This window comes from Acomys russatus, chromosome 17 (assembly GCF_903995435.1).
Source record: "Acomys russatus chromosome 17, mAcoRus1.1, whole genome shotgun sequence".
NCBI lineage: Eukaryota > Metazoa > Chordata > Mammalia > Rodentia > Muridae > Acomys > Acomys russatus.
The window spans coordinates 11,595,216-11,612,580 of NC_067153.1; the positions used below are offsets into that span (position 1 = coordinate 11,595,216).

At 49.8% G+C, this 17,365-nt stretch overlaps 1 protein-coding gene across 2 annotated transcripts in view; it reads left to right on the forward strand.

Annotated features, from left to right (window-relative positions):
- Window positions 1–629: 629 nt before the first annotated feature.
- Window positions 630–17,365, forward strand: part of Trappc9 (trafficking protein particle complex subunit 9) — a 456,412-nt gene continuing 439,676 nt past the window's right edge. The window contains exons 1-4 of one of the 2 annotated variants that reach the window (XM_051159558.1): window positions 630–801; window positions 3,492–4,084; window positions 9,690–9,835; window positions 11,408–11,536. In XM_051159558.1, the coding sequence (XP_051015515.1) occupies window positions 3,501–4,084; window positions 9,690–9,835; window positions 11,408–11,536 (859 nt within the window). In that variant the 5' untranslated portion in view covers window positions 630–801; window positions 3,492–3,500. The remainder of the gene's footprint in view (window positions 802–3,491; window positions 4,085–9,689; window positions 9,836–11,407; window positions 11,537–17,365) is intronic. The other variant, XM_051159557.1, reaches the window with a different exon arrangement.

Consider the following 17,365-nt stretch of genomic DNA (forward strand, 5'->3'; position numbering starts at 1 on the left):
ACCTTCTTCTGCTGGAATTAAAGGCGTACGACACCACGCCCGGGCTACCAGATCTTATTATAGATGGTTGTGAGCCAATATGTGGTTGCTTGGAATTGAATTTAGGGCTTTTGGAAGAACAGGCAGTGCTCTTAACCTCTGAGCCATCTCTCCAGGCCCAGGCTCAGAAACCTTTAGGGGATGGATTTATATGCTGGGGTGTCAGGAACCTGGTTTTACTGCGGAAGCAGCTAGTCTGATTCAGGCTTAATCTGATCCTCATTTTTCAGAGGTAGCACCCCTAAACATTCTTACACCACACATACCTACCTTTCCAATCTGTAAGGGGGTGGGAGGTGGTGTTTGGGGCGCCACGTTCCCTGAGGATCACACAGCCTGGCTTAGTGGGAGGTTACCGCGGTGGTTTAGGGGTATCACCAGGGAAGTACAAATCCAGCTTGGAGTCAGCTACTAGCGGTTCCCACCGTGGGCACCGCCCCCAGCAAAGGTTTACGTGTCTTTCGCTCCTCCTTCGGCTCCTCCCATCTCCCTTCCCAGCGTCCTCCGCTTCCTTCCCTCTCCACTAGACTTCTTCCAGTCCGGAGTACCACCCTCTCCTACTCCTTTCATCCCTCCTCCCTCCTCTCCGCCCATCTCTCTCAGGCTCCGGATCTTCGGCAAAACCCGGGGCAGATCTTAGGCCCGAACACGATTTGCGCACGCGCAGAAGCTGCGCCGGCTCTGCTGGTGGTTCCGAGGTTCCAGGCTGTCCAGTCCTGCTGTCCTCCAGGCCTCGGCTCCTGCTTGGGGCCGCTTCGCTGTGTAAGTGCCCGGCTAGGTCGGCGCGTTAGGGTTCCTGACGGAGGGCCCGACTGGAGGTTTAGCCTGGTCTGCACCTGTCCTGCCTGCCAAGGTTTCCTGCTTGCGGGTCCCCTGCTGCCCGGCTTCCCTGCCTGCCAAGGTTTCCTGCTTGCCGGGTCCCCAGCCTGCCCCGGTCCCCTGCCTGCCCAGGTCCCTTGCCCAGCCGGGCACCGTCGGCTACCCTGTTGCCAGTCATCTGGCGCCAGGCGTGTACCTGCGGTGAGTTGTGCGCAGCTGAAGGATCTGCTTACACCTATCCGGGATGGTCTACACCTGCAACCTCCTGGCGAGCCATACTGTCTTTGGCTCTAAATCCCTCCAGGGCTGCACTGCGCGCCGTGTGCCACGCCCCTCGCCCGCAGAGCTGCGCGGGGAGCCGGGTGCACCATCCCTAGAGGCCCTGTGCCTCAAAGCCAGGCCGACTTGCAGTTTCCCTGAAATGAGATCTTTGCGCTGTAAACTCAGTTTGCCTCCAGTGACAGCTTGGGAGGAGAAAGTGTCACTCTGCACTGGCCTTTGAGCATAGTTCTCTGTTGTTATATACCTTCTTCCTGGTTACATTGTTAAACAGAGCTTTCAGGTGTTAGGCGAGTGGGGCCTTTAACTAGCTGAAACCAGGCTCCTTTGAATTCAAGGAAAAGTATGAGGCCGACACACCCCCTTTAAAAACATGACTTTGCAGAGTTAAGGAGTACAGTGGCTTCCTCATTTGCCTTGTCTATTATTAGCAGTAGCACTGGGTGCATGATGTTGGAAACCTAGGACTATTCCTGAAGATTTCCCGGTTTGGTCTTTCTTTTCTTGTGATTTTTGAGCCGGGGTTTTTCTGTGTAGCCTTGGTTGTCCTTGTACTCGCTCTGTAGACCAGGCTGGCCTCGAACTCGAAGAGGTCTGTCGGCCTGCCTTTCTGGGGTTAAAGGCGTACGTCACCACCACCTGGCTGGTTTTCTTTTTAAATTGTTTTAGATGGTAGGGGAGGTAATTGTTAAGAAATTTAATCTTAAAAAAAGAAAAAAATGAAAATAGGCTAGTATGGTGGGGTTTGCTTGTAACTCTAGTGCTGGGACAGGAGAATTGCTAGTTCAAGGCCAGCTTAGGCAATTTAGGGAGACTCAGAGTCCAAAGAAGGGTGGGGCCTCATTGGGAGAGCATTTTCCTAACACGTGCAAGATCCCATAGTTCCCCAGTGCCGGGGCATGCAGTCCAGGGGTTTCCAGTATTTTCAATTATATGACTATCACGGTTCCAGAACAGCTTTTCATCACTGAGAAGGAAAACCCATACCATTTAGTACTGACCCTTGGAAATCCTAGCAGCCACAGCCACACACACTTCCTTTGTCTGTAGAGTTAGATGTTTTGGGCGTTTCATGTTAGCAGAATCATCTGTCCTTGTCTGGCTTCTTTCAGTCTATGGCTGTGTGTTTAAGAGCGAGAAGGGGAGAGAGGTACAGAGTTTCAGAGCTATAAGATGGAAAGTTCTGGAAGTGGATGATGGTGACATTGCGCAACAATGAATACTCCTCATGCTTTCAGAACTGTATGCTTAAAAATGGCAAATCTTTATGTTCATATATTTTTAAAATATTTATTTTTGAGGTGGGGTCTCCTACATAGTCCTAGCTGTCCTGGAACTCACTATGAAGACCAGGCTGGCGTCAAACTCAGAGATCTGCCTGCCTCTCCCTCCTCGGTGCTGGGATTAAAAGTGCACACCACCATGCCCAGCTCTCATTATTTTTGATAGCTTCACTGAGTTCGTGTCCAGCTCCTCAGCTCTCCAGCTTAAAAGGATCAGCCTGTGGTTTCCAGACTGCAACACTGTCATCAGTCAAATTTGGGACACTTTTGTAATTCTTTGTTTTTGTGTCTGTGTGGGTCATTGCATGTAACTGCAGTACCCTCAGAGGCCAGCAGAGGGCAATACATTCACCGGAGCTGGGATTACAGGTAGTTGTGAACAGTGTCACATGGATGCTGGGTACTTAACTCTGGAACTCCAGAAGAGCAGTATGTACTCTTTTTTTTTTTTTTTTTTTTAATCTCTTTAAAAACTTTTTATTGTATATGAGTACTTCATCTACAGAAGAGAGCATCAGATCACATTACAGATGGTTGTGAGTCACCATGTGGTTGCTGGGAATTGAACTCAGGACCTCTGGAAGCTACTGTCCCATCTCTCCAGCTCCTTTGTCATTCTTTTAAAAAAATTCCCCCCAACATTCTTTTGAGATGGGTAGGTGGGGTCTCACTATGCAGCTCGGGTAGGCTTGAAACTTACCTGATAGACTAGACTCTGGCCTCCTGAGAGCCACGAAGAGTGGGTCATTTTTGCTATTCTGCACAGAGACCACATTCTCATTAGCAGTTCTACCTGGTCTTCCTCTCCTGCCAAATAATAGCCCCTCCATGATGACATACCAGGAGTTTCTTAGCTACTCTTGCCCATAAATAGCTTGATTCATGATTAGAAACTTGGTAGGTCTTCTGTCCAGAAATCTGCTGAGTTGACATACTAAGTTGAGGGGTCTGACAGTATAGTGGTACTCCGGCCCACGAAGTGACTCCTTATTTCTTCAAATCTGGATGCTGGGAAAAGACCACTAAAACTGGCATATTTGGCCTATGGTTAGTTTCAACTTCTGCTTCCAGGCCCTCAGGATGAGCGTCCCAGACTACATGCAGTGTGCAGAGGACCACCAGACCCTCTTGGTGGTCGTACAGGCAGTGGGCATCATCTCTGAGGAGAACTTCTTCAGGATCTACAAGCGGATCTGCTCGGTGAGCCAGCTCAGCGTGCGTGACTCTCAGCGTGCGCTCTTCATCCGCTACCGACACCACTACCCACCCGAAAACAACGAGTGGGGTGACTTCCAGACGCACCGCAAGGTGGTGGGCCTCATCACCATCACCGACTGCTTCTCAGCCAAGGACTGGCCACAGACCTTCGAGAAGTTCCACGTGCAGAAGGAGATCTACGGCTCCACGCTCTATGACTCCCGCCTCTTCGTGTTCGGGCTGCAGGGAGATGTGGCCGAGCAGCCGCGTCCCGACGTAGCCTTCTATCCCAACTACGACGACTGTGACTCGGTGGAGAAGCGCATTGAAGACTTCATTGAGTCCCTTTTTATTGTGCTAGAGTCCAAGCGCTTGGACAGAGCCACCGACAAGTCTGGGGACAAGATCCCTCTTCTCTGTGTCCCTTTTGAGAAAAAGGACTTCGTGGGACTGGACACGGATAGTAGGTAAGTTTCTGTGGGAATGGTTGAGCTAGAAGCCCTGGGCTTGGTGCCTCCCTTACATAGGCGGCAAAAGCGATGGTAGATCGTGGCTGTAGCAAGGAGAGCTGAAATGTGGTCCATTGGCCACGAAATGAGAGGATTCCCTTAAGGGTCAGCACAGGCATTCCTGCAGTCATCACAGCCTGTGGCTTCTGAGTACCAGGAACCAGGCTATCGTGAGCTGGGATGAGCTGTGTGTGTAAAACATACAGTACATGCTGAAAAGAAGAAAATAAAGCAGATCATAAATATTTTTTTTTGCATTGCTATATGTTTAGAGTAAAAAACGATGTTAACATTTATTTCAACTGTTTTATTTTATTTTATTTTGAGACAAGGTCTCATGTAGGCCAGGTTGACCTCAAACTCTGTGTATCTGAGAGTGACCTTCACCTCGGATTCTTTCTGCCTTTGAATAGCATTATAGGTGAGCACCGTCATACCCCGCCTATCTTACTGCTGTGCTGGGAATCAGAGCCATGGCTTCCTGCATGCTGGACAAGCCCTCTACCAACTGAGCCACCTCCATAGCCCTGCGTTTTACTTTTTAACATGTGGCAGCTGAGCAGGACATGGTGGCCCACACCTGTAATCCCAGCTCTCAGGTGACTGAGGGCTTGGGGGCTTCTTAAGACAAGACTAGGCTGCATAGTAAGTTTGAGGCTGTTCCGGGCTACATAAAACACTGGCCCCACCATCACTACCACCACCACAAACAAGTAAACTCTGTGGTAACTAGACACTTGCCTTAGCCTCTGTGGCTGGTGTTTTGTCTCCAGAGCACAGATGAGGTGCTGAAGTTGGCCAGCTAAGTCCCTGGGCCTTGGGAGTAGAGCCTAGGTCTTTGACTCCCAGGCCAGGCACTCTGCAGTAACCAGGTCTCGTCACCTCAGGGTTGCAGGAGGTGAGAAACGCCAGCCAGGCATCCCTGAAGAGCCATCTATATATGTGAAAGTGTCCACATTCTGTGATGGAGCAGGACAAAGTCTGTGTGTTTTGTCCCTGTCCCTGTCCCCTGCACGTCCCTTGGATCACAATTACAGACTTCCACTTGAGGCTATTTCTTGTGCTCTTAGCCCACTGCCCATGTCACCATCTTGCCACTGACTGCTAGCAGAAGAGATGAGACGCAAGCTCAGGTGGCAGCCTGTGCCAAGAGGAGGTTCCCTTTCCATGGGGAGAGCTCAGTGCAGCTGTGTCACTCGGAGGCCTCATGGAAAAGAATCGAGTCTGCCCTGCTTTATCTGTGGAATTCAGATCACCATCTCCAGCGAGGCTCAGAGGGTATAATGTGCCTGTTGCAGCGTGGAAGCCATAAAGTAGTATGCTTCTGGAAGTGTCTAGCGCCACAGAGCAGCTTTCTGCTTGGTAATGAGTCTGACAAGACAATGCCACGGGATCAAGCACAGACTGAGGCCCAGGGGTTGGAAGCAAAGAGCAGCCCTGTCACACAGCCTTGATGTTTGACAAGGTCTGGGAGGAGTTGTCATGTTTCACCGGAATTGAGGCTTTTGGTGTGCCTCAGGCCCACTCTCCTTCACCTTCGCAGCAGGCCTGTTGATCTTATGGCTTGGCTTCCTGGAAGGAAGGGTTAGAAAGGCAGATAGCTACTGAATCCGAGCTGATGCCCCAGCCAGGCTCACGCCAAAGCCCCTACTCAGGTAGACTTTGGACTTGAGTGAGGTAGTGATGCTGGGAACCCACAGACCAGCCCGTTAAGCTGTCTTTATCACAGCTCCATAGTCTCCATTTTCTGAGATGATCTGGAGCCAGGACAGAGCCTCACGCTTGCGTGAACACATGTCCAAAGGGAAATGACATGGTGTCTTGTAGCATGAGGGGGAAATGTCTGGACACACGTCCAGCTTTGGTTTGGTCCAGTAGCGGTCAGGTTATTGCACCCACAGAGCAAGCCCTCCTCTTAGCTCTGGGTGTGCATGGATGTACGTTCCACACTCACACAGACCTCACTCGTCAGAGCCAGCAGGGGTCTTGTACATGGAGTGTATAGCCCTCGGAGTTATTTTTGTTTTTATGTGTTTCTAATTTTGTTTGTCCTTCTTTCTTTTCTTTCTTTCTTTCTTTCTTTTTTTTTTTTTCTATCATACCGCCCTGTGAGTATGTTGTTGGGTCTGAAAAGGTAGGCTGTGAACACACCACTGTGAAAGTGGCTAGTTTCCCCATGCGCTCTGCCCGTTGCCGCCATTGCTTTAAAACCCAACACCGCTGCCTAGATCCCTGTGTGTTCTGAGCAGTCCTTCTTTGATTGTTAATTTCTTTCTTTTAGATTTTAGCTTCCTCAGCCCCTAACCCATTGGTGTTGGATGTTTGTCAAAATACTTGCTCCCAGGGACCTTTTTGGTCTTTAGTATTTGGTGACAAATGAGCCTTTACTAACTCCTTTTTGTTTTGAGGGTGTGAGATGCCGGTTCATTTGGGTGGCTGCCGAGGTTCTCATGGGGGCATTTTAACGTGGGACACCCAAGAGTGCAGCCCCGCTTGACCCCAGGCTTGGAAGCGAGTGAGGCATGCGGTGGGGTGGCTGCGGCTGTGGGGTGTGCATGGTAGCAGGTCAGACATGTGGGGAGCAGAGCTGCTGTGCCTGTCTTCCCTATTTGCTTTTCCTCACAGGGTCCATCCATTCCCGATTCCTTTCTGTCAGCAGCTTCTCCCCAGAAAGGCCAGAGGCCATTCTAAATGGATAGCAGTCTCTCTTGAAGGGCGCTCAAGGGCGACTTTCCTAAGACCAGGAAGCAGTGACCTCTAATGGCTAGGTCATTGAGTCTTAAGCACATGAAGACCTGTGTTACTGACCACTGTTCCCTCTCTCCACGCAGAGCTCTGCCCAGGCCCTCCCAGCCAGGCTTTTCTCCCCACACAGGCAGGAAAGCCCACTCTGCACCAGGGGAGGCTGATGGCGTATCACTCCTCCGTGTCACAGATCTAGACCCCTCACCATGTGAAGTCAGCCTTCCAGGTTGATCGTTGGCTGACCTTGTCCCCACTGGACCCACGCCTGGTTCACCTGACCGTAAGGCAAGGGTCTTGTTCTATGTGCAGCTGCTACCATAATCTGCCTCTGAGCCTCCATTTACCACTTTGGGCCAGATGCAAATACTTTGATTTTTCATTTACTTTGTCTCCGTGGAGATAGGCTGGACTTGCTGAGAGATTCCTTCTCATTCTAGGGTCTGGGGCAAAAGGAAATTATTGTCACAAGTACAGGAGTTGGGGCTATGTTACAGAGAAATATCAGGGGTCCTACTCTCATTGTAGGGCCTTTCTGTCACTCACTGGGTCCTGCATTCATTCATGTGACCATAGCTTATCCCAGGCTCTCCTCTTCTCACCTGCTTACTCCACCAGGCTTGTCACAGACACCATCAGACCATGGAGAGCCATGAATCTGTGGCCTGTTCTGTCCCCTGTCCTTCCTTTTGTGAGGGACAAGGATCCTGCTAAGTGCCCCTTGCAGGAGAAATTGTTTTCCTTAGCGAAGACCCCTTAGAGGTAGCTCTGGGCACTTGCTGTGTGTCAGCAGGCTAGGTCCTGGGAAGCACACCAAGCCGTGCTTCAGGAACAAAGGAAGGGTCAAATATGATATTCAGGGCTCTTCCTGGAACATCCGGGTGGACCGCGGGCGGTTAGCTGCTGAAGGGGGTGGCAGGTGCAGTCAAGAGATGCTCCGGGCTTGCAGCTAGAGGAGGTGACTCGAGTCTAGAACCTTAGAACTAGATGAGCTGATTTGGGGAACCCTTTGGAAGCTGGCAATGGGATGAGCCCCAATAGCGGGTATGAGCATTATGAGCTCTTGGGGCAGCTGGCTGTGTCCTAAAGGCGCTGTGTATGTGGAGGGTTTGTCCATCCTGATTGTGAAAGTTCTGCTGTGGCCAGCTGTGAGTCAGCTGGGCTCTGGCAGTGGATGGCAGGCAGGAGCTTGTGTGGAGCAAGTTGGGTGGCAGTGCTGGCAGGAGAAAGGTGAGGCCATCATCAGGAGCAAGGCCCCTAGCAGGGCCAGGATGGGTCAGATTTCCATCTCTTGTCCTGTCCTTTCTGTAGACCCATATGGAAAGATTGGCTCCAGAGGACGCACATGAACAAACAGGACACTTCTGCACTTGCTTTTGGCACTAGGGATGGACCCTAGGGCTTCCCCCCTGTGTTCCTATGCAAAACATGTGCTCTACCACTGAACTACAGGCCCAGACCTACAGAGGAATTAGAAAGAAAGATTTGCTTATTTTTATTTTATGACTATTTTGCCTACATGCATATCTGTGCACCAAGTGTGTACAGTGCCTGTGGAGGGAGAAGACAGTGTTGGATCCCCCTGGAGCTCCAGTTACAGACAATTGTATTTGGGGGCTGGGAACGGAACGCAGGTTACCTGGGAGAATAGCAATCACTGAGCCATCTCCGGCCCCCACAGTGACTTGTCTTCTCTCTGGGTAGTGAGGCTAGGCTTGGGGTAGTCTTTCGGCCTGAACATTCTCAGCTGTCCTTGCCCTGTCTTGCAGTGGAAGGATGGACGGCCTGGGCAGGAGGCCATAGAGCTAGTGGTGGAGTCCCCCCCACTCCTGTCCCCCCCCCCAGATCTGTGCTGGGGATCTTTGGGGAGGGGGTTGAGTAGGAGAGCGAAGGGTCTGAGGGGAGTGGTGGCATCTTGGGGGAAGGCCAAGACCACTATCCTGGAGATCTTGGAGTGGCTTTGTCACCTGAGGATGCAAGGACAGCTCAATGCAGTATTGCTTGTTAGCAGGGCCCATTCTGATGGCAGCCCTGTGGCCAAGGAGTAAGCCAGCACAAGCTGACGCGTCCTCTCTGCATTCTCTGCACAGGCACGCCTTAGTTCTAATGGTAGAGAGGTGAAGTAGTCAGAGAGGCAGCCCGGACTGATAGCGTTGGGCCAGACAGGGCTTCATTTCCTGTCAGGATCTGCCAGTCCTTTTGATTTGCACAGGACCTTTCCCACTCCTGTAGTGGCTCATTCTTGACAAGAATTGCTTCCACTTAACATAGCTGCCGTTTGCTCTTTTAAAAGAATCACATCTTTGAAGCTGGCTAATATCCAAAGGGTTAGTGTTTTCAGAGGGTAAGCCTGCTCTGTGTTGTGCATTGGTCCACGGCCCTCCCTCGCTAATGTTTAAAGAGCCCTAGACAGATAGCTGGCCACCGATAACATCCCGTCTCTTTCTATGGACTCTTTCTATGGAGGGCTGAGGTTAAATGGGGGGAAATCACTGACTTATATAAAAGCCGAGACATACACTCTGTGATAATGTTAAAATTGGAGCTATCTGAGAAGGCCCCGGCTGTAGCAGCGCCTGACTAGGTAATAGGAGTCTTATCTACAGACTGCTTTAAAAAACCATGTGGCAGCACAGCTTTGAGGCCAGGGTCCCTGCAGCTCACATGACTGGCAATGACCTCTGCTGGCTTCCAACCTTAGAGCCTAACACCGCCTCCTCAGCATTTGTTAGCAGTAGAAACTTGCATCACGTGCAGCCCTGTGCCTGGGAGGGGCGGGGGCAGCAATAACAAGGCATTTCCCTCGATTTTTACCTTCTAGACATTACAAGAAGCGGTGCCAAGGACGCATGCGGAAGCATGTCGGGGACTTGTGCCTCCAGGCTGGGATGCTGCAGGACGCCCTGGTGCACTACCACATGTCTGTGGAGCTCCTGCGCTCAGTGAACGACTTCCTGTGGCTGGGGGGTAAGATTGACCAGATGAGTCCATAAGTGGGTGTGTCCACTGGTATTTGACTATGAGGAAACGGCACTAAGAAAGGCTGAGGAGTGAAGCAGGCGGTGCCTGTCGAGTTCTTGGTGGGGTCATTTCCCTGGCATGCCTGCCGCTTACTCTCCACCTGACCAGCATCCTCTGAGGGAGGTCTATGTTTTCTTCTGCTTGGCCGCCATTGCCCATGCCCTCACCTCTTCACTCTAGTGCACACTCTTCCCGCACACATATTAGGGATTGTGAAGATGTCACCCCCACTGAGAGGATTGGGTGTACAGTATGTGTACCACGTGTCTGCTGCCATCCTATATGGTGTAGATGCATGTAGCATATGGGGGAAGGTATTTTAGTCCTACCTTAGAGGTATTATTATTATTATTATTATTTTGGCTTTTCGAGACAAGGTTCTCTCTGTGTAGCCATGGCTGTCCTGGACTCCCTTTGTAGACCAGGCTGGCCTTGAACTCAGAGCCATCCGCCTGTCTTTGCCTCCCAAGTGCTGGGATTACAGGTGTGTGCCACTACACCTGGCGGCTAGAGGCATTACTTTTTGTTTGTTTTGTTTTGTTTTCTTGGTGTAGCCCTGGCTGTCCTGGAATTTGATGTATAGACCTGGCTGGCCTCAGACTCAGAGATCCTGCTGCCCCTGCTTCCTGGGTGCTGGGATTAAAGGCATGCTTAGAGGTATTGCTTTTAAATTAACTCCTTCCTTCCTTCCTTCCTTCCTTCCTTCCTTCCTTCTTTCCTTCCCCCCTCCTTTTTTCTCTCTCTCTTCCTCCTCAACCCTCCCTCCCTCCCTCCTTCCCTTTCCTCTTTCTTCTTCTCCCCTTTTCCTTCACTCTGCTGTCTAGAATGGAGCCTCGCACTTCCTAGTCAAACATTCTATCACCACTGTGCAATTCCCCTCCCCCCGCCCCCCGCTGCCCAGTCCTACTGTTAAATGTTTCTAACCCAGCATACTACCTGCTTCATGGCTCTGCAGCTTCATACTCTGGCACAGCACCTGCAATATAACATGTGCAAAACTGCTGGTCCCTCTGGCTCTGGGTAAAAGTACCTGCTGCCAAGCCTGATGACCTGAGTTCAATTCCCAGCACCCACATAGTGGAAGTGGGGAGAACTAAATTTCCTAAATTGTTCTCTGACTTTGACAAGCACACTATGGCACATGCCCTTATCTCTACTGCATTAAATAAATAAATGTACCAAAACAAACAAAAAGAACCCTAAAAATGATGGTCCTATGAATAAGTGAGAAAATGATGTTTTCCCTGTGTACTCACTGAGGCCATCATGTTATCTGCCCTGACATGGCCTACAAAAGATGGGTGGTGTGTGCTGTAAAACTGGTGACAGAGATCTACTTGCCTCTTTTCCTCCTGGATCCTTTAAGTGCTGGGGTCAAAGGCATGGGCCCAGCTCATGCTCTTTAGTGTAAACTCTGTTTTTGGGAAATTGGTATTTTCAAATAAGCTGACTGCTTCAGTCATTCTTGGCCCTGCAGGCTGACTTGACTGATCATCGTTGCTTCTCTTCACTGTGCAGCTGCCCTGGAAGGGCTGTGTTCAGCTTCCGTCATTTACCACTATCCCGGAGGCACTGGCGGCAAGGCGGGGGCTCGGAGACTCCAAGGCAGCTCGCTTCCCTCAGAAGCAGCCAACAGACACCGTCCAGGTGAGCCTTCCTCTCTCCAGCTTGTACCCACTCAAGTCCCTGAGGAGAGGAGCTGGGTATGCTGCCTTTGCCTTCCCATTAGGCCTGATGAATGTTTCTAGGCTGGAGGATTCTGTGCAGTCTGAAATCTCAAAGGAGACGTTTCCTTCTGCCTCATCGGCCATACTGACGCTAGGAGGTTTGCATACAATGATCACTGATTTCTGGACCCTTCCTGACATTCCCTGGCAGAGTGGACTTGGGTACCCATGTGATGGGTAGCACTGGTCCCTGGAGTCAGTCCTAACTGCTGATGCAGGGGCCGTAGACACTTCCTGTTTCATGGACATTTTCCTAGCTAGCTAAGCTTGGTTTCCTGATGTTTTCTTCCAGTGAAGGGCAAAGACTTCTCTGGATGAGGAGACCCACAAATGCTTAGGGAACTTATCCTTAGCACATTACTGGTTACAGTTCAGTGGCTAGGCAGCTGGTGAGGTAACTCAAAGCCAAAGCTACTTTTTGGTCTATGAGATTTTTTAGAAAATTTCAATAAAGAGTAAGTCACGTTTTCTCCTAAATGGGGACAAAGCAGTGTCATTGTCATTGCAAAATACAGCTCTTACTCTAGAGTAGGGGTAAAGGAAGGAGACAGTTTATTTTTAATTTTAATTAATAGATTTTTTTTTTGTTTCTTAGTTTTTTTTTGTTTTTTGAGACAGGGGTTCTCTGTGTAGTTCCAGGATGTCCTGGAACTTGCTTTGTAGACCAGGCTGGCCTCAAACTCACAGAGATCCGCTTGCCTCTGCCTCCTGAGTGCTGGATCAAAGGCATGCGTCACTATTCCTGGCCCAAAGGAGACAGTTTATTCTGAACCAAATATGAGTGATTATGGGCCAGGAACAGAGACTCAGCTTGTCTCAAGTGATATTTTTCCACCATAGACGTGGTTACACAAACTCTTTATGGTCACAGAACCAAAGGCAGCCGTAAGCAAGTGCGCACATTAGATGCATTGGTGGGGACATCAGTTAGGGGGCTTACAGCAAAGCAGGGAAGTCTGTGCTGTAGGCAGCCAGTGACATTCATAGATTTCAGGTTGGTGGGAGGTAGGGGGTCTGCTAGGAGATAGGCACGGAATATTAGCACAGACATGGGCAAGGAATGGCTGTTAAGGTGCTAAAAGGAGCCCAAGATAATTTTGGTTCTTTTTTTTTTTTTTTTTGGTTTGGTTGTTTCTGTTTTTCAAGACAGGGTCTCTCTGTGTAGCTTTGGCTGTCCTGGGCTCTCTTTGTAGACCAGGTTGGCCTCGAACTCACAGCAATCCACCTGCCTCTGCCTCCTGAGTGCTGGGATTAAAGGTGTGTGCCACCACACCCGGCTATAATTTTGGTTCTTGATCTGTCACAACCAAACTCTACAGTCATGGAAGTAGTTAGTCAGTCTGGGGAATCTTGAAAGAAGGCGTGGCTTTCTCAGGAAACTTCTGTCCCCAGCAGTTACCAAGTTAGAAGGGAGGGGGAGGGGGCCATTGTAGTGCATGCAGAAGCTGTTGGGTGAACCGGACCCTGTAGTACCTGCTTAGATGAAGGCACACGGTTCTGGGGACCCTTTATGCTTGTCTCTATCCAAGAGGACAGGGAGCTGGAGAGGTGATCCTGAGAGGAGGGAGGGATCTGCTCTTGCTTTCTAGGTTTCCAATGTTCCCAGGTGCTGGGCTGTGTGCTGGGTATAGCTGCAGGCCCTGCTGTGAGAGCACAGCCTGCCGGAGTCTCACTCTTAGCTCCCAGGCTGTCGGTGTGGATGTGCTGGCCCTGCCTGCCCTGCTGTGACCTTGAGCAGAAGCCTTGAGGGTAACAGTGTAACATTTCATCTTGTTCCCCTGTTGGGTGTGAGTACAGGAAGCTTAAACAACCTAAGAACTAATTGCTCCACAGCTCAAGGAAAATGGCTTCCGTTAGCCTTGCTTTGTGTAAAAATGTTGGAGCTTTCCATTGTTGAAGACAGCCTATACCTTTAAATACTCAGGTGACAGCTGGAAGGCTGGGAGGTCAAGGAGACCAACAGCTGCAGACCAGAGTGGCCTTCAGCTCACCAACAGGCTGGACCTGGGGGACAGATGTGCCATCTTATTTCACATTCTAATCTCCAGACTGCCTGGTGTGTAGTGTCAGCCTTGCCTTACTGCAGACAGGCTGAACATTTAAGCATTTTCCTGTGTATTTCCTGTGTTGAACACCCAGCTCCCTCTTAAGCCACAGAAGAGCAGAAATCCAAATGCCTGTTTTGTTACATGTGGTTGGGACCAAGTTGTTTAATCTCAAGGTGCTGAGACAGGAGGATCCCCATGAGTCCGAGGCCTGCTTGAAATACATAGTGAGTTCTAGGCCAGCCTGGCGATAGAGTAAGATCTTGTTTTAAAAGATATTGAAGGGCTAGGGGTTTGGCCCAGTGGGCAAAAATCTTGCCACCGAACCTGGTGGCTCAAGTGTGAGCCATGCAAGTCACATGGTAGGAGGAAAGGACTGACTTTCACAAGTTGTCCTTTGTCAACACACACACACACACACACACACACACACACACACACACACACACACGGTGGCAGAGACAAGCTCTCTCTCTTTTTTTTTTGTCTACTTGCTATGCTAATATACTCTGACAAAAGCAATGTAGGAGGGAAGGGTTTATTTCAGTTCATAATTCCAGGTGGCAGCCCCTCTTGGAGAGGGGGTCACAGACACATTGTATTCGTAATTCAGAAGCAGAGAGAAAGGACCCATCATGGTCAGTTCACTTTCCCCATTGGTTTAGCCAGGTCCCACCTCAATTAACGTAATCAAGACAGTCCTACCCAGGCATGTCCAGCACCAGATCCCAATATAGATGGTTGTGAGCCAACCTGTGGTTGCTGGGAATTGAACTCAAGTCCTCTGGAAGAGCAGCTGGTGCTCTTAACTGCTAAGCCATCTCTCCAGCCCCCTAATTAAAATGCTTTCTATTTGTGAGTCTGGGTGTATCTATGCACATGTGCGAGGGTATCTTTGGCAGTTAGATGAGAGCATTGGGTCCCTTAGAGTTACAGTTGTGAGGCACTGGATGTGGGTTCTTGGAATTAACCTTTAATCCTCTGCAAGAGCAGCAACTGGCTCTCAACTTCTGGACCATCTCTCCTACCCCCTCAGATGCAAAGACTGGGAGAAAGCTTTGCAACTGACAGCAAGAACCAGTTCTCAGGCCCCTTCCTGTTCTTAGACTGTCCTCTGTGAGCCTGTCTCTTTTGTTGACATCTGGTGCCACCCATTTCAGCTGTTGAGCAGTGCAGCCTTCCTTGAAGCTGACCAGAGCCTGTGCTAGCTGAACTTCACCTGTGGTCTGTGAGCATCTAGATCCTAGTTTCTAAGGATGCCTCTGTCTCACAGATCCTGGGAGGATTCCTGCAGGACGTTCCATAGGTGGCGCTATTGCACCAATTATTTTTATTTTTATTTATTTATTCATTTATTTATTTATTCATTTATTTTTGGTTTTTCGAGACAGGGTTTCTCTGTGTAGCCTTGGCCATCCTGTACTCACTTTGTAGACCAGGCTGGCCTTGAACTCACAGCGATCCGCCTGCCTCTGCCTCCCGAGTGCTGGGATTAAAGGCGTGTGCCACCACGCCCGGCTGCACCAATTATTTTTAAAACCCTTATTTTTCCCACTGGTACAAGAGGACCCAAACCATGCTCCTTGAACATGATTTCTTCATATTATGCTTCAGACTAGCACCCACTGCATACCTGGAAAGAGCCTTCTGGTTCTATGTTATTTTTCTCTTGTCAGCTCAGAGTGAAGATTACAGGCATGCTGTCAGAATGGCAGTGAAACTGGGCTTTCTCTTGAGTGTTAGGCACCAGTTAGCTATGACATCACAGCTCTGCAGCACCTTACAGATGAGGAGGAGGCTGCTGACCAGGCTCTAAATTCCCCCCTCGGCTCCTAGTCTTGTTAGCAAGTACCATTTAGGGTCAGGAGAAGATCTTGGCTTCTCAGAGGAGATAGCTGGGTGGACGGGCTGTGCTCAGCTACATGCATTAGGTTTGTGGGTCACACTTTATGTCCCAAGTCAGGTCTGGCCACCCACCCTCAATAAGCCAATTAAAAAGACCCATATTAAAAGTGAGAAGCTGACCTGGGCATGGTGGCCTTTAATTACAACACTCAGGAGGCAGAGGCAGGTGGATCACTGTGAATTCGAGGACAGCCTGGTCTACAAAGCGAGTCCAGTTGAGATCTAGTGACATTCTTTTTCAGCTTCCTGCTTTGTTTTTGTTTCTCAAGACAGGGTTTCTCTGTGTAACCTTGGCTGTCCTGGACTTGCTTTGTAGACCAGGCTGGCCTTGAACTCACAGCGATCCGCCTGCCTCTACCTCCGGAGTCCTGGGACTAACAGCTTCCTGCTTTTATTTGTTTGGTTGGTTTTGGTTTTCAAGACAGGGTTTCTCTGTGTAGCCTTGCATGTCCTGGATCCTTTGGAAGAGCAGTCAGTGCTCCTAACTGCTGAGCCATCTCTCCAGCCCCCGAGATTACTCTCATTCTTGCACTTGGGTCTTGAAGTTCTGTAAGTGGAACCCAGCTCCTTTTTTGGTTTTGTTTTCTCTCTGTTAGCCTTGGCTGTCCTGGCCTTGCTTTGTAGACCAAGCTGGCCTCGAACTCACAGCGATCTTCCTGCCTATGCCTCCCGAGTGCTGGGGGTTAAAGACGTGTGCCACCACGCCTGGAACCCAGCTTCTTATGTATACTGGGCAAATGCTTCTGCTTAGCCACAGCCCAGGCCTAGCTTCTTGTCTGTCCATCTGCCTGGAGCTTGGCCACTGTTTGTTGATTACTGTATGTTGGTCCAATAACAATGCTCCTGTTTTTTTTCCCCTCCACGAAACTGTTGAGAAATGAAGCAAGAGTAGGCAGGAAGGCAGTCAGATGTCCCCTCTGTCACTGCAAAGCCATGTTCTCCATGAACCGGAGGACACAGCACAGTGGGCATCTACTTCTGCTTCCCACTGTGGACAGACTGACCCAGCCCAGGAAGCTTTGGGTCACAGGGTCTCCCCTGATAGACGAGCAGAGCACTCTGAGGCCTTTCTAGGAGAGAGGGAAGACTCAGGATCTGTATGTGGTACAAAGCACCTTCATGTTTCTTGTTTTAAAGATTTATTTATTTATTTATTGTATATGAATGCTGTCTGTGTATATGCCTGCAGTCCAGAAGAGGGCGCCAAATTACATTCTAGATGGTTGTGAGCCACCATGTGGTTGCTGGGAATTGAACTCAGAACCTCTGGGAGAGCATCCAGTGCTCTTAACCACTGAGCCATCTCTCCAGCCCATGTTTCTTGTTTTAATGGTGGATTCCAGACTGTATTCTAAAACAGAGGGCTGCTAGATCTGAGATAGAATGCTTGCCTAACCTGCATGAAGCCATCTGTTCAATGTTCAATACCCAGCAATATGTTTCCTCTCCTCATTACTATAAAACATGGAAGCCCATCATGGCGCACATGCCTGTAAACGTTAGTACTTGAGAGGCTGAGGAAGGCATGAGGATTATGAGTTCAAGCCACAACTAGACTATTTAGTAAAACACCCATCTAAACAAAACAAAACCCTACAAAGGGCCTGGGAGATAACTCCGTTGGTAAAGTGCTTTCTGGGAAAGCACAGAGACCAGTGCTCAGGTCCCTATAGTGGCCGCGCCTGTAACCACAGTGCTCAAGGGTGGAGACAGGTGAGTCTCTGTCACTTGCTGACCAGCCATTGTAGCTGGACCGGGAGACTTAACAGGTTCTGTTAGAGACCCTGCATCAAAAAATG